Source organism: Thermobia domestica, chromosome 6 (genome assembly GCF_964235325.1).
Source record: "Thermobia domestica chromosome 6, izTheDome1.hap1.1, whole genome shotgun sequence".
NCBI classification, from domain to species: domain Eukaryota; kingdom Metazoa; phylum Arthropoda; class Insecta; order Zygentoma; family Lepismatidae; genus Thermobia; species Thermobia domestica.
In genome coordinates, this window is record NC_137459.1 from 194,410,405 (window position 1) to 194,425,036 (window position 14,632).

The 14,632-nt window shown below is 36.7% G+C and overlaps 1 protein-coding gene across 1 annotated transcript in view; it reads right to left on the minus strand.

Moving 5' to 3' along the window:
* The window catches only part of LOC145687753 (uncharacterized), an 810,237-nt gene that overhangs the window by 158,731 nt on the left and 636,874 nt on the right, over nt 1-14,632 (minus strand). Inside the window, exon 3 of the mRNA XM_081761200.1 lies at nt 1,328-1,546. Coding sequence (XP_081617326.1) covers nt 1,328-1,546 — 219 coding nt within the window. The remainder of the gene's footprint in view (nt 1-1,327; nt 1,547-14,632) is intronic.

Consider the following 14,632-nt stretch of genomic DNA (forward strand, 5'->3'; position numbering starts at 1 on the left):
AACGGAGACGTTTTAAATTATAAGAAACTAATTTAAACTTTTAATCCAGGTCACCGACTAGTTATGAACTCAGTTCGTCATTGCAGAAACTGGTATTTGTAAATGAAGTTTCAAAAATTGGTAAATGTAATAACCCTATGAAATATACATTTATGTGCAGCGATGGTACAAATATGTATTACATGCAATAACAACTTGGTTGTTTCCGTTACAAATCAGCTATAACGGATATATATTAAGACAGCATACCGACATCGTATTAGAAACAAAATTCAAATGAGCAAAAATGGAACTACTGATTGCCTACAAAAATGGACTACAATCACAAAGAGAAACATATTAGAGAAACTTGTTGGGAATGCGGTGGCTCAATGGTAGCGTGCTTACCTCTAGTGAGTGGGATCTCTGTCTCCATTTCAGCTCCCCTGGGGCACGGTGGCTTAGTGGTAGAGCGCTTACCTCTGGTATGTGAGGTCTCTAGTTCGATCCCCGGTCGAGTAAGTTTGTGGTAGATAGCATCGTATCCGTCGGTTTTTTCGGGGCACTCCCGTTTTTCCTCTTTTTCATTCCACCAAATCTTCTCTCATCATTTACTTCCTTTAATAATCGTCTCGTTTAGCGTAAAGTGCATCACGTGGGACGTTACACTGAAAAATTTCGTTTTCTTTAATTTCCGCTCTTGACAATTAGGTTGTGTGGTGAACAAATCACATATGCTGTGTTTTCTCAAATTCTTCCATTTTCCTTCCACTTTCTTCATTTCACCATTATCATCCATCTCATTATCAACCTCTTCCTTAGTCTTGGTATGTAATTGTCGGGCGTTAAACTAAAAGAAAGGATCTACTGCAAAAGTTAGGGATATTACCAAGGTAAAGAGACGGGCTTTGCTCTCGAAAGGTGTATTGCTCCTAGCAGACAATGCACTGGGAAAATGGGTAGTAGAAACACTCACCTTTGTGCGCCAATGTAGCTATGAACCTTCGTCCTATTCATTATATTCACATGATCTGGCTTCGTCTGATTACTTTCTTTCTCCAAATATGAAGAAACATTTGCAGATGATGATGAGGTCATCAATGCAGTGAAAACATGATTTATCATGAACTTCCCAGACTGTTATGCAGATTGTATGAATGGACTGATCCATAGATGTGAGAAATGTAAGGTAAAATGAGATAAATATGCAAAGAAATTTAGATCTGTAGATCAAATCTCAGATTCCTAGCTCATCTCTATCATGGTGAGAGTAAGAATTTTCTGACCTCCCCTCATATTATATGTAATAATAATAGTAATAATAATAATAAAAACAATATTACTTTACCGTAATCACACATGTAGCTTGTGGTGTCATTACAATATGCAGGCTCTAAAGTCACATTTTTAATGACATTTACATTGTCTTTTTCTATACTAAGCTGTAAACACTTATTGTTTCCATCCTGCATAAAACGGTATGATTTCCATGCTACAGCTTCTGATGAAGTTATCCATGTCCAATTACTTTGCAGGAAACGTCCTCCAACCCAGAATACTCCGCTAGCTAGAAAGACAGTCAAAACATTATTTATTGAACACCTACATCATCAACAACTGTCTAACAATATAATATGCATTGATAATAAATATGAGTTAATATAATTCATACTGAGAAAAACTACTTCTATAAACATATATAAATATATGACATAAATATACGAAGAATACTCACTTCAATAAGACGTGTAACCACCTAGAGCTGAGACTAGCAGCAGATTGAATGTTTACGTAGGATATTTTATCCCAAGTTTACTTAGCGTAGCTGAGCGATGATTATAGCCGGAGTCCAAAGGACCATGTAATATTGTTCCATCATATCCCATACATGCTAGATTGACCTTAGGTTCGAAAAGCCAGATATCAGTGTAGAAGTTGTGTATTAGATAAAGTACGCTGGGTTACATTGTCGGTATAGAGCACTGTGGGCCAGAAGCAGGATCTGACTGGAAAAAAGTAGTTTTTTCAACTATGTCTAATCTACATTTGAACAGCACAGTTGTGTTAAGTGATAACCAGAGTTTCTTTCTAAATATCAATAGACACAGATAACAACCTGTACTGGTGGTCGCAGCACGTCAAATTTGATAGTTCATTATCTGCTTTGTAGAGTACTGAATTGGGTGGTATGAACGTAAAGTTTGTGCTTTAATTATATATGTGAAAGGGCAACGAACGTTCACGAAATAAACTATGAGTAAAGGTATGTACATGTACTTGCTGCTTGACTTAAGTTTTGTTTGATTTGTTTATGCTGCTTCTCTGTAGAAGTATTTCTAGTGAGTGCAAGTAACTACGTAGTAAAGAACTGCTATTTGAAATTCAAATAGACATTTGAAAATGAAGGTTCATTTCTATAGCGAGATTTTTCGTCATAGTGTAGTTATATATATGCATTTCGAAATACAGTTGTGATCTACTGCCCATTATTGCCCGATTTTTACATTTATCTTATTTTCAAAGATAGTTGTAGAGAGGTGGACATTCTCGTCGTGACGCGCAAGAACCTGTACGTGGTGCTGCGTTCTAAACCATCAAACGAGGCACTTTATGTTACGAATAGATATGGAATGCAAAACCTTTCCGTGGATGTTGTTTGTAGTGTGAAAGTGACTTGAAGTGCCTTCAAAGGTGATTTCGCGAAGGGTTAAAAATGTGTAATAGAAAACTGATAGATCTTTATCCAAATATAATGATTGGTTGGAAGGACATATAAAGTTCTCTGAAAAAGTAATCACTGCTTTCAAAACGATCTCTCGAAGTCAAGAGCATAGGCCTTCGACAAGCAAATCAGGCAGACCAAGTAAACCCTTCGAAGATTTCGGAATTAAGCCGAAGAAAAACCTTGTAAAGCCACTCGATATAAAGCATTCTGAACAAAAACTGGTGTTGGCTACCCAAAGGTCATTGAGAGCTGCTGGAAAAGAAGATGCCGCAGTTGTATTAGGAGAAATCGCTGAAACGACACCTAAGAGAGCAACGAAATACAAGAAGGCTTGTCATTCGCCAAAACTCTATCCAAATGCTTATTCTCTGGATGAAGCCGTGGCACTTATTGTAGATAACAATTTATCTAAAAGACAGTAATGAGACTAGGCGCAAAAGAAAAACATTGTGACATATATCCTTGGTATAATGTGGTTTGGGAAGCAAAATTATACTGTTATCTCTGAGAAGAGAATATAGTAGTAACTGTTATGTCAGCCGACGTTCATTTACAAGCAATAATGCATCAGACAATCGAGCCCATCGTGACTTTACAGCAAGATATTATAAACAGTAACATCCACATACTGCGTTAGTTACTGTACATCTGAAGAGAGAAGGAGACATAATCAAATTAGTGTATAAGTTGGGTTACGATGGAGACAGTTGTATTAGTGTATATTAGCAGAAAGTTCAAAAAAGAAGAATTGAACACTGTATATAGTTACTCAGATAGTTTTCGTATCTCCTTTGTTCCCCTACAGTTGCATTCAACATCAGATGGGAGGTTGACAAAGCAATTTAGTGCCAAAATTCCAGACCATCATTGCTTAGATTTTGTCGACCTATATAATTGTTGTACACTCGGCATCAAGAGAATTGCGACAGATAACGCCGTGCAACTAGGCCACCCGATATGCACATTCTTATCCCATAATCGTGTCTGGTAAAGAGACCCCATCTCTCCTCCTTTCTTATCTTCCATACTAAAATTAGCTAACAACATGAACGCAATTCTAATTTCGAACTACAAATGTATTTGTATCGATAAAATGAAATAACAAAACCGAGACGAAACAAGATTCATAAGTTGATTTAGGGAGAAACTGAAACACACTCAATGAAAAATTGAAACCAATGGATGTATATTACACAGAGGTTCAGAAATGAGGCAGAGAGAGAGAGAGCGAGAGAAGGAGAGAAGGAGAGAGAAGAAGAAAAAGAAAAGAGAGAACAGATAAAAATGTGGAATTTTAAACTTAGTAAGAAAACTACCTAACATTATAAAGTTCCGTTACCAGAAATCCAACAATAATTTAAAAATAACGTTCGTTTTTATATATAATTTTTCAAGACTATTCTAATATATAGAGGATACTTGAAACATTCATTAAGTCTTTTTCATAAAGGTAGCATACTCAATTTCCAGTAGAACTGTAGATCTCACAGACACATCTAAGGTAATGCCAAAACTTTAACATACAGACTTTGTTTCCGCGTGGTTCGGTTGTAAATTCGGTAAAGTTCATTGGACGTACTGATTCAAACCACATTCTGATAAACCTAGTAGGTAGCGTAGGTCATATCTTCCATTCCAGACTACTAATGCAAAGTGAACAAGAAAAAAAAACGAAAAGAAAAAAGGAAGAAAGAAAGAAAGGTAAAATTGAATAAGTGCTATTTTGCTGGTAATTTTTTTAACAGAAATATTCTATATTAAATGTCTTAGCCGTATCATAATGAAAAGTTACAAATGTTCAAATGGAAACTTGGATGATACTTATAGATGTAGCAGACCTTGCATGTTTCAAATTTCAACATTAATAAATCGCATTCAATTATAGGATGGAAACAAATTTGTGTCGAACTAGCATAAATAAAATTTTGTTTTCAAATAACCAAAAAGGTTGCCATTTTCTAGTCTTTCCCGACGATTTATCTGTTGCGAACATCCAACATTTTTAACCTTTCATTATGATACGGCTTGGACTTTTAATATAGAATATTTCTGATAAAAAATTGCCAGTAAAATAGCACTCATTCAATTTTACCATTCTTTCTCTCTTCCTTTTTCTTTTCGTTTTTCTGTGTGTTTCAGTTTCTCCCTAAATCAACTTATGAATCTTGTTTCGTCTCGGTTTTGTTATTTCATTTTATCGATACAAATACATTTGTAGTTTGAAATTAGAATTGCGTTGTGTTGTTAGCTAATTTTAGTATGGAAGAGAAGAAAGGATGAGAGAGAGGGGATCTCTTTACTAGACACGATTATGGGATAAGAAGGTGCATATTGGGTGGCCTAGCTGCACGGCGTTATCTGTCGCAATTTTTTTTGATGCGGAGTGTACAGCAATTATATAGGTCGACTAAATCTAAGCAATGATGGTCTGGAATTTTGGCACTAAATTGCTTTGTCAACCTCCCATCTGATGTTGAATGCAACTGTAGGGGAACAAAGGAGATACGAAAACTATCTGAGTAACTATATACAGTGATCAATTCTTCTTTTTTGAAGTATCTGCTTATATACACTAATACAATTGTTTCCATTGCAACCCCACTTACACACAAATTTGATTATGTTTCCTTCTCTCTTCAGATGTACAGTAACTAACGCAGTATGTGGATGTTACTGTTTATAATATCTTGCTGTAAAGTCACGATGCGCTCCATTGTCTGATGCATTATTGCTTGTAAATGAACGTCGGCTGACATGAAAGTTACTACTATATTCTCTTCTCACATATAACAGTTTAATTTTGCTTCCCAAACCACATTATACAAAGGATATATGTCACAATGTTTTTCTTTTGCGCCTAGTCTCATTACTGTCTTTTAGATAAATTGTTATCTACAATAAGTGCCACGGCTTCATCCAGAGAATAAGCATTTGTATAGAGTGTTGGCGAATGACAAGCCTTCTTGTATTTCGTTGCTCTCTTAGGTGTCGTTTCAGCGATTTCTCCTAATACAACTGCGGCATCTTCTTTTCCAGCAGCTCTCAATGACCTTTGGGTAGCCAACACCAGTTTTTGTTCAGAATGATTTATATCGAGTGGCTTTACAAGGTTTTTCTTCGACTTCATTCCGAAATGTTCGAAGGGTTTACTAGGTCTGCCTGATTTGCTTGTCGAAGGCCTATGCTCTTGACTTCGAGAGATCGTTTTGAAAGCAGTGATTACTTTTTCAGAGAACTTTATATGTCCTTCCAACCAATCATTATATTTGGATAAAGATCTATCAGTTTTCTATTACACATTTTTAACCCTTCGCGAAATCACCTTTGAAGGCACTTCAAGTCACTTTCACACTACAAACAACATCCACATAAAGGTTTTGCATTCCATATTTATTCGTAACAAAGTGCCTCGTTTGATGGTTTAGAACGCAGCACCACGTACAGGTTCTTGCGCGTCACGACGAGCATGTCCACCTCTCTACAACTATCTTTGAAAATAAGATAAATGTAAAAATCGGGCAATAATGGGCAGTAGATCACAACTGCATTTCGAAATGCATATATATAACTACACTATGACGAAAAATCTCGCTATAGAAATGAACCTTCATTTTCAAATGTCTATTTGAATTTCAAATAGCAGTTCTTTACTACGTAGTTACTTGCACTCACTAGAAATACTTCTACAGAGAAGCAGCAAAAACAAATCAAACAAAACTTAAGTCAAGCAGCAAGTACATGTACATACCTTTACTCATAGTTTATTTCGTGAACGTTCGTTGCCCTTTCACATATATAATTAAAGCACAAACTTTACGTTCATACCACCCAATTCAGTACTCTACAAAGCAGATATTGAACTATCAAATTTGACGTGCTGCGACCACCAGTACAGGTTGTTATCTGTGTCTTTTGATATTTAGAAAGAAACTCTGGTTATCACTTAACACAACTGTGCTGTTCAAATGTAGATTAGACGTAGTTGAAAAAACTACTTTTTTCCAGTCAGATCCTGCTTCTGGCCCAGAGTGCTCTATACCGACAATGTAACCCAGCGTACTTTATCTAATACACAACTTCTACACTGATATCTGGCTTTTCGAACCTAAGGTCAATCTAGCATGTATGGGATATGATGGAACAATATTACATGGTCCTTTGGACTCCGGCTATGATCATCGCACAGCTGCGCTAAGTAAACTCGGGATTCAATATCCTTTTAATGAAAGACGACTTGACAATTGATGTTTTTATGATATCAGGTAGTAAAAGGAAGACTTTTCCTGTTTTGATAGAATAAATGGAATGAGTATACTTTCATTGGAATAGTTTTTTTCATTTTTTAAAATCTTAGAATAAATAGATTCAATATTCATGAACCAGATAGTAAAAACAGCCTGTATTCATTTTAGGGGCGTAGTAAGACATTTTTACGCTGGAGTGACTTGCATATTTGTATCTTACATCTATATATGCGTAATCTTAAGTTTCACGTGGCAAGAATATACACGTTGAGCTAAGAAAGACTACATGATTAAGACAAGTGAATGGTGGAATGAGGAAGGGGAGGAAACAGAGATCGTGAAACTTTGTATCGTATTTTGTATGAAATTTTTCGATATTAGTCCTTTATTTGAAGGTATAGGAATGTTTTTATGCTTTATGTCCATATATATGTACATTATGTATATATATGTATACGTGTACGTGCCTGGAACCTACGTTTGTCTGGATATATGTATGTGGACATCTATTTACAAGTATGTCTGTCTGTATTTGTGTGAGTGGTACTTTCTAGCTTTGAATGTATGTACATATGCATGTGTCTGTATGCGTTGGTAGGCATCCGTTTGTTTCTTTGTGTGTGTATATATATATATATATGTATGCGTCTGTGAGTTTTGGTACCCTTGTGTTTGTGTGTGTTGGTGTATTTTATGGCTCCGCGTAGGCATGTGTTTGTATGTCGTGGGCATTAACATGTATGTACATATGCATGCGTCTCTGTGCGTTGGTAAGCATCTGTTTGTGTGTGGTGGTGCATTATAATAGCTTTGCGTATGTATGTGTTTGTATGTGGTTAGGCATTAACGTCAGCGTACATATGCATGTCTTTTTTATGTGTTGGTAGACAACCGTCTGTGTGTGGGGATGCATTATTGTGGCCCTACATATATATGCGATGTGTGTGGTTGTGCATTAACGTGTTTGTACATATGCTTGCGTCTGTGTGCGTTGGTAGATAACCTTCTGTGCGTAGTGATGCATTATTGTGGCTCTACACATGTATGCGAGTGAGTGGTGTGCCATTAAAGTGTTTGTACATATGTATGTGTTTGTGTGCAATGATAGGTATCAGTTTGTGTATGCTGATGTATTGTTATGTGGTGTGTACATATGCATGCGTTTGTGAGCATTGGTTGGCATCCGTTTGTGTGCGCTGTGGCATTACCATTGCTTTGCCTATGTATGTGATCTCGTATTAACGTGTTTGAACATATGCATGCTTTTGTATGTGTTGGTAGACATCCGTCTGTGTGGAGATGCATTTTTCATGTCTGCGTATGTACGCGATACGTGTGGTGGCGCATTAACGTGTGTGTATATATGCATGCCTTTGTATTCGTTGGTAGACATCTGTTTGTGTGTGATGATGTATTGTTATGTGCTGTGTATGGTCCTGCAATATTCTGTGCATTGGTTGGCATCCGCTTGAGTGTGCTAGGCATTATCATTGCTTTGCCTATGTGTGTGTTTGTATGTGACATCATATAAACGTGTATGTACATATGCATGTCTATGTGTGGTCGTGTATTATCCTATGCGTTGGTAGGCATTCATCTGTGTACAGATGTATTACTGCGGGTCTGTATATGTATGCGTTTGTGTGTGGTTGAGCATTAACATGTGTGTACATGTGCGTATCTCTATGAGTAGTTGTGCACTATCCTCAGACTGTGCAGATGCATTACTGCGGGTCTGCATATGTATGAGGGTTTGTGTGGTGGAGCATTAACGTGTGTGTACACACGCATGTCTGTATATGTGATCGTGCAATATTTCCGTTGGTAGACATCATTTTGCATGTATGTACGTATGGTTTTGTGTGGTTGTGCATTATTGTGGGTCTGCCTATGTATGTGTTTGTATGTGGTGGCGCATTAACGTGCTTGTACATATGTATGAATTTCTGTGCAATGGTAAACATTTTATTGTATGTGCTGTTGCATTCTTTTCTGTTGTGCCTTGGTTGACATGTTTTATATGTGATATTATCTTGTATGTATCAAAGCAATAAACAATTTCACTTTCATTATTATTTGAATATACAAAGTTTTTCCACTTACCTAAAAAGCTTTGCGTAAAAGACATTTGTTTACACAAGTAGGATATTGTCTTAGATCTGAATACGTAAACATATTATCCCGTTGGGGCAATGCGGGACGCCGGGTGGTGGAAAAGCGGCGCGAGGTGAAAATGCGGCGCGACGCGAGGTCCGCGAGTGGAAAACGCTCACGGGCGCAGATGCGAGCGCGAAGGCGAACATTATAATGTGACGCACGCGGGCAGATACTTATAACGCGAGGAACAGTAATGTTTAGACAAAATATATAGATCCGTTTTTGTACGTGATTTTCATATACGTACGATATGTAGCTTTCGTTGGTGGTGTTGTACGCAAGACATTCACTAACTGATAATACACGCTAGATTTGCGTAGTGCTTGACAGTCGCTATTCAGGTGATCGGTACGTTTTCCCGTCATGCACAAATCAGTGCATTTTTCGCAGTGGGTAACAGCACATAGCATGTTTACGCAGTAGGCAAATTATGTCAGCTACCAGTCTATGTTAAGAAGATCGTGTACATTTTCCCGCCAAGCACAAAATGATTCATTTTTCTGCGCAGTGGGAATCAGAATAAGATATGATTGCGCAGTAGGTGAATTATATGTCAGTTACCAGTCACTATTTAGTTGATCGGGTTTGTTTTTCCGCAGCGCACGAATTATTGAATTTTTCTGCGCAAAGTTTATCAGTACATGACGTTTTCACAAGAGGTAAATTATATGCCAGCTAATGGTCACTATTCAGGTGATCGGGTACATTTTCTTGCCACGCAGAAATTATGACATTTTCATGCGCCGTAGCTAAAAAATAATTAATTGGATGTGCAAAAGATATAGTTACGTATCTTGCAGTACTAAGAAAAGAAAAAATAACAGAGTTGAATGTAAACGTGAATGCGTCAATGCAAACTACAAACCTTTACTAAAGAAATATTTATTTACGGGCAACTGACTGTATAAAGTTGGCGGCATCTATCGCTCTTGTTGACCGATAAACAATCTGAAGGTACCAATTTATTATTACTACCAATAAAAATAAAGTTTAGACAATACCACTTGATGTTTTCTCATACTATACTCGTTTTCCGTCGCCCCTCCCCCACTCAGCTGGCATGACGTTGTTTATATTTTTAGTGCAGCGGATTAATTTTGTTTTTGTATTCCATTGCAGCGGTGTAACTGATTTCCGCTCCCACTCAAGCGATATGTCTTTCAATTCCTCTCTCATTGCAGCGGTTTAATTTTTTTTATTGCAACGGATTGTTTTTTTTTTCATTTCAGCGGTATAACTTTGATCTCCCAACCCGCTCAGACGGTATGTCTTTGAATTCCTCTCCCATTGCAGCGGTCTAACTTTGTTTTTATTTTCCATTGCAGGCGACATGACATTGAACTCCCCTCCCACTACATGCATTCCTTTGGTTTCCTCCCCTTTCGTTTTAATTTTGCTTTCATTTGTTTGTTTCAGAAACATGTTGAAACCTGTCTTGAAGACTTCATATATATGTGTGACGTCATACTTTGTAATGTATGCATACAGTATTGTTGTACAATTATAATCATTTGAATGCTGACGAGGTTACCTGTATGACGAAATTCTATTACTTCCCCAACTTTATATTATTTTATATTCCTCAAAATAAACTGGGCATATAAGAAGAAATTATTGTGTTACACAAAAAGATATTGAAGTTGAAGTGAACTATTGTTTGATACAAAATTAGTGATTATAATAGCACATATACAGAAACAGTAGATTATTATATTCATATTAGGAAGAAATTCAATTCCTGGTTACCGATGTAGTTCTTCAATCTGGAGTTTAATCTGGTTGATGAAACGCGTTTCCAAGAAGAATTGAAGGGGCTTCATAATGGTGAAACAGTCCTGGCGCCAAGGAAGAATATTGTAAAATTGGAATATTACGGCCATAGAGGAATTGAAAGGTGTGAGTATTTGCTATTCTTATTACATCAGTATTTTGCCCCTAATGAACATAGCGTTTTGAATACTTGTCCTTCATCCGTAGATGTGTTAGATTTATTTTCCGCAGGATTTTTAGAGGGGAGAACATGTATTATCTAGCGCAAAAGAGGTTTATTTATTATTAGAGGTTAGCGCAAAGAGACGAAGGGCAGCTTAATAGAGTAAATGATAAAAAAGTATCTGAATTTTATCACTATGGCTCGCTTTTCGTATCGGCTCAGCATAATGTTGGAGCATCATCATAATTATGTAACAACTCCGTAGTCAATACCCCCCAAAGAAATTCAAACTTGGGTAACATGATGGATAAAATATGATGCTGAACAGCAAGAATATAATCAAAAATCCGTTCGTAATAATGATGATTATATGGAAATACTGGGAAAATTTTTAGAATAAGAGTTGGGTATGGATGCAGTTGAGTGTGCTCAAATAACCCAAAGGACAAATCCTGTAAACAATATCCATCCAAATGTGCAATGTTCACGGGATACTATTTGCTACGTGTATCTCCACAAGCATGACTATCTCATGGGAGTTTGTCGCATAGGTGCAGCCAAGTTGGTCATAAACAATTTAAAAATCAGACGATTGTAACTTCAAAAACGCAAAAGACAACACAAAAGATTGCACAAATTTTAATCTTCGCGAAAGAGGAATCTTTGTTCGTTCTACCAGTGAACACAATCTTCAAAAAAGAAACGGAAGGATATATTTTGAGTTTGGTCAACTTTGCGTTACAGAGGTTCTAGCTGACGCCGAACAGAGGATTACGTTGGTTTCTGTATCGATAGCACGAACAGTAGAAAGAAAAAAACAGCGTCTATCCCATAGAGAAGGAAAAGCGATTTTCGTGCTGTTCTTATTTTATCTTCATTGGAAAATACACAAAACTCCAATGAAGGTTTCTTGCTCGGAAATGAATTACAATTTCGGTTTCATATATTTAAAAAATAAGCGGGCAAGATATTAGAAACAATCGTAATGCCGCCCGTTATTAAGATATGGAAAATGTTCTCACCCGCCACGTTATTTATATTATCTGATCTGACATGCTGTGCTTGCCAAAGAGTATTTTTGGTATTTGGAGAAATATAAAAGAAGTAAATTTACAGTGCATAATTTGAAATGAGACAATGATAAAATTTGGAATAGCAGAGCAGAGCAACTTTTTAGGGATGCAAATGTTAATGCTGAAATGAAAAATGGTTGCGATTTAAATGATGCTGATGCTTTTCAGAAATATTTTTCAGGAAAGTATCGAATTGTTGTTTACAAAAGAGATTAATCCGCTAACGATCGTAAATATAAGGTATTTGCTCCTGGAACTCCTGCTCCAATGCAAGTGTATATTTTTTTTTATAAAAGAGGTATTACAGTTGGCCATTTTGCACCAATTAACTGCATTACATCCTTTTTAGAAAATAGATAATATTGTACGAAGTGTTTGGAAGCATACGACGATGGATTACGTAATCATAAGTGTGAATTAAAGTGTTCAGGTTGCAATAGGCAGCATTACAAAAACCTGGCACTACGAAATATCAAGAGCGATGCATGTAATAGAAATTTTACTGCGATGTATGTAATAGAAAGTTTACAAGTGAATGTTTTAATAATAGTTTGGCACGTAATAAAGCTGGCTTAGTGTATGTCATTTTGCAAAGCTTTGTCCCGACTGTAATCGCATGATTGACAGTAGACTTGAGAAAGTTTAACAAAAGTGTGGTGAACATGTTGTGCCACGTGCAAGGTTCAAGTATTACCTAATCACCAATGCTTTGTGCAAAAATTGAAGCCTACATATATCAAAAGGTTTATGTACATTGCATATGATATTGAAACAATGTTAATGCCGGAAGATGAGAATGATTAGTGGAAACATGACATAGCCCTGATTTGTAGCAGACATATTTTCATACTGTAAGAGTAAATCGTGTGATGATCCCTGCAACTTTTTGGTGATAAATAAATATGGGAAATATTCCTTCTTTAAATTTTCAGACACGCCTAAATTTTTAGGTATCTTTGACAATTTAATTCCATGGAACAAATACGTATCACGGAAGAAAAATCTATTTGCAATGTCCATAGAAAATATTTTTACCCTGTATCAGACGACCAGGAATAATATGTTGCTTCTAAATTAGTTTTTTTATGCAGAAAATATCATCAAATTTACTCGAGTCGTGCGCTAAAATTATTATCTTCTGAAACATTGGCCGCACCTTTAAAACGTGTTAAATGAAGTAATTCATCGTTTTAAAAGAAAACGGTCGATTTCCATTTTTAACACTTTGGAAAATCAAAATTACGTAGGTCCGGTTCCCGCTCTTGAAGATTTTGACCCTGACTCGCGAAGCACGGAAGAAAAACAACAACTAATCGCCCGGCACCAAGAACGTGCTGCAAGAGACGAGCAGTATGAACTGCAAAAGGAAATCTTGGCTTTTTGTGAAAATGATGTTATTATTAAATTTAATGAGAGCTTAGTAAGAATCCTATCATAGAAAACTAACGATCTTCAACGTTTTATTACTTGCTCAACGGTTGCAGGGTTAAGTATGAAAACATACTGTACCCTGTACTTACCGGAGAGTACCATTGCAGTAATTCCCCCAAAGGGATTTCAACATAATGAGTGACAAAGTGCAGAAGCACTCTGGTGGTTAAAATATGTTGAACATCAACTTGGGAGGAATATCCAGTACGTTTCGGTAAATACGGGGTTGACAGATATGATCCAAGTACAAATACAGCGTATGAATATTATGGCTGTCATTTCGACGGGTGTGATCGTGTAATACTAACAACCGTGATGAATCATTACGGTTTACAGAATCCTTGCAATACGTGTGGAAGACGGTACGAACAAACCATGACTTGTCGAGAATATATTCAAAATCTTGGTGTAAAGTTACACGAGATCTGGAAATGTACTTGGGCGATTATGGTGAAGACAGATAAAGATTTACAAAAGTTCACTGAAGAACATTGTACACATGTAGTGAATCCTCTTGTTCAAAGATTGGCGTTATCAATGTGGTTGTACTGAAGTGTTTCGATCATACGTTAACTGCAAGTATAATGTGACCATTCCATATTTTGATATTACATCTCTACATCATTTTGTAATGGCACGTAGACCAATGTCGGTTGGAATGCCGAAGAACCACAGGGGACCAGATTTTCCAGAATTGGAAAATACTCATGGGTTAGTGAAATGCAGCATCGTGCCTCCAAGAGATCTATATTTTCCTATTTTCCCATATGTGGCTGGTGGACGATTACTTTTTGATTGTGCCGGACTATTACGGAAGAGGAAGGAAATAAAATTGTGTTGGAATGTACACATGAAGGAATGGATCGCGCAATAGCAAGTACATTTTGTACTTCTGAGCTGCACCTTGCTCTTAAAAAAGGTTATAATATCATCGATATTAATGAAATTTGTGGAATTTAAACTCATGGACCCTGAAGAAGGGAACACAGGTGGTCTGTTCGGGAATCACGTGAACTCTTTTATTCAATGAAGCAGGGAATCTTTGGTTTTCCTGCATCATGTCAAACTGAAGAAGACAATAAGAAATATA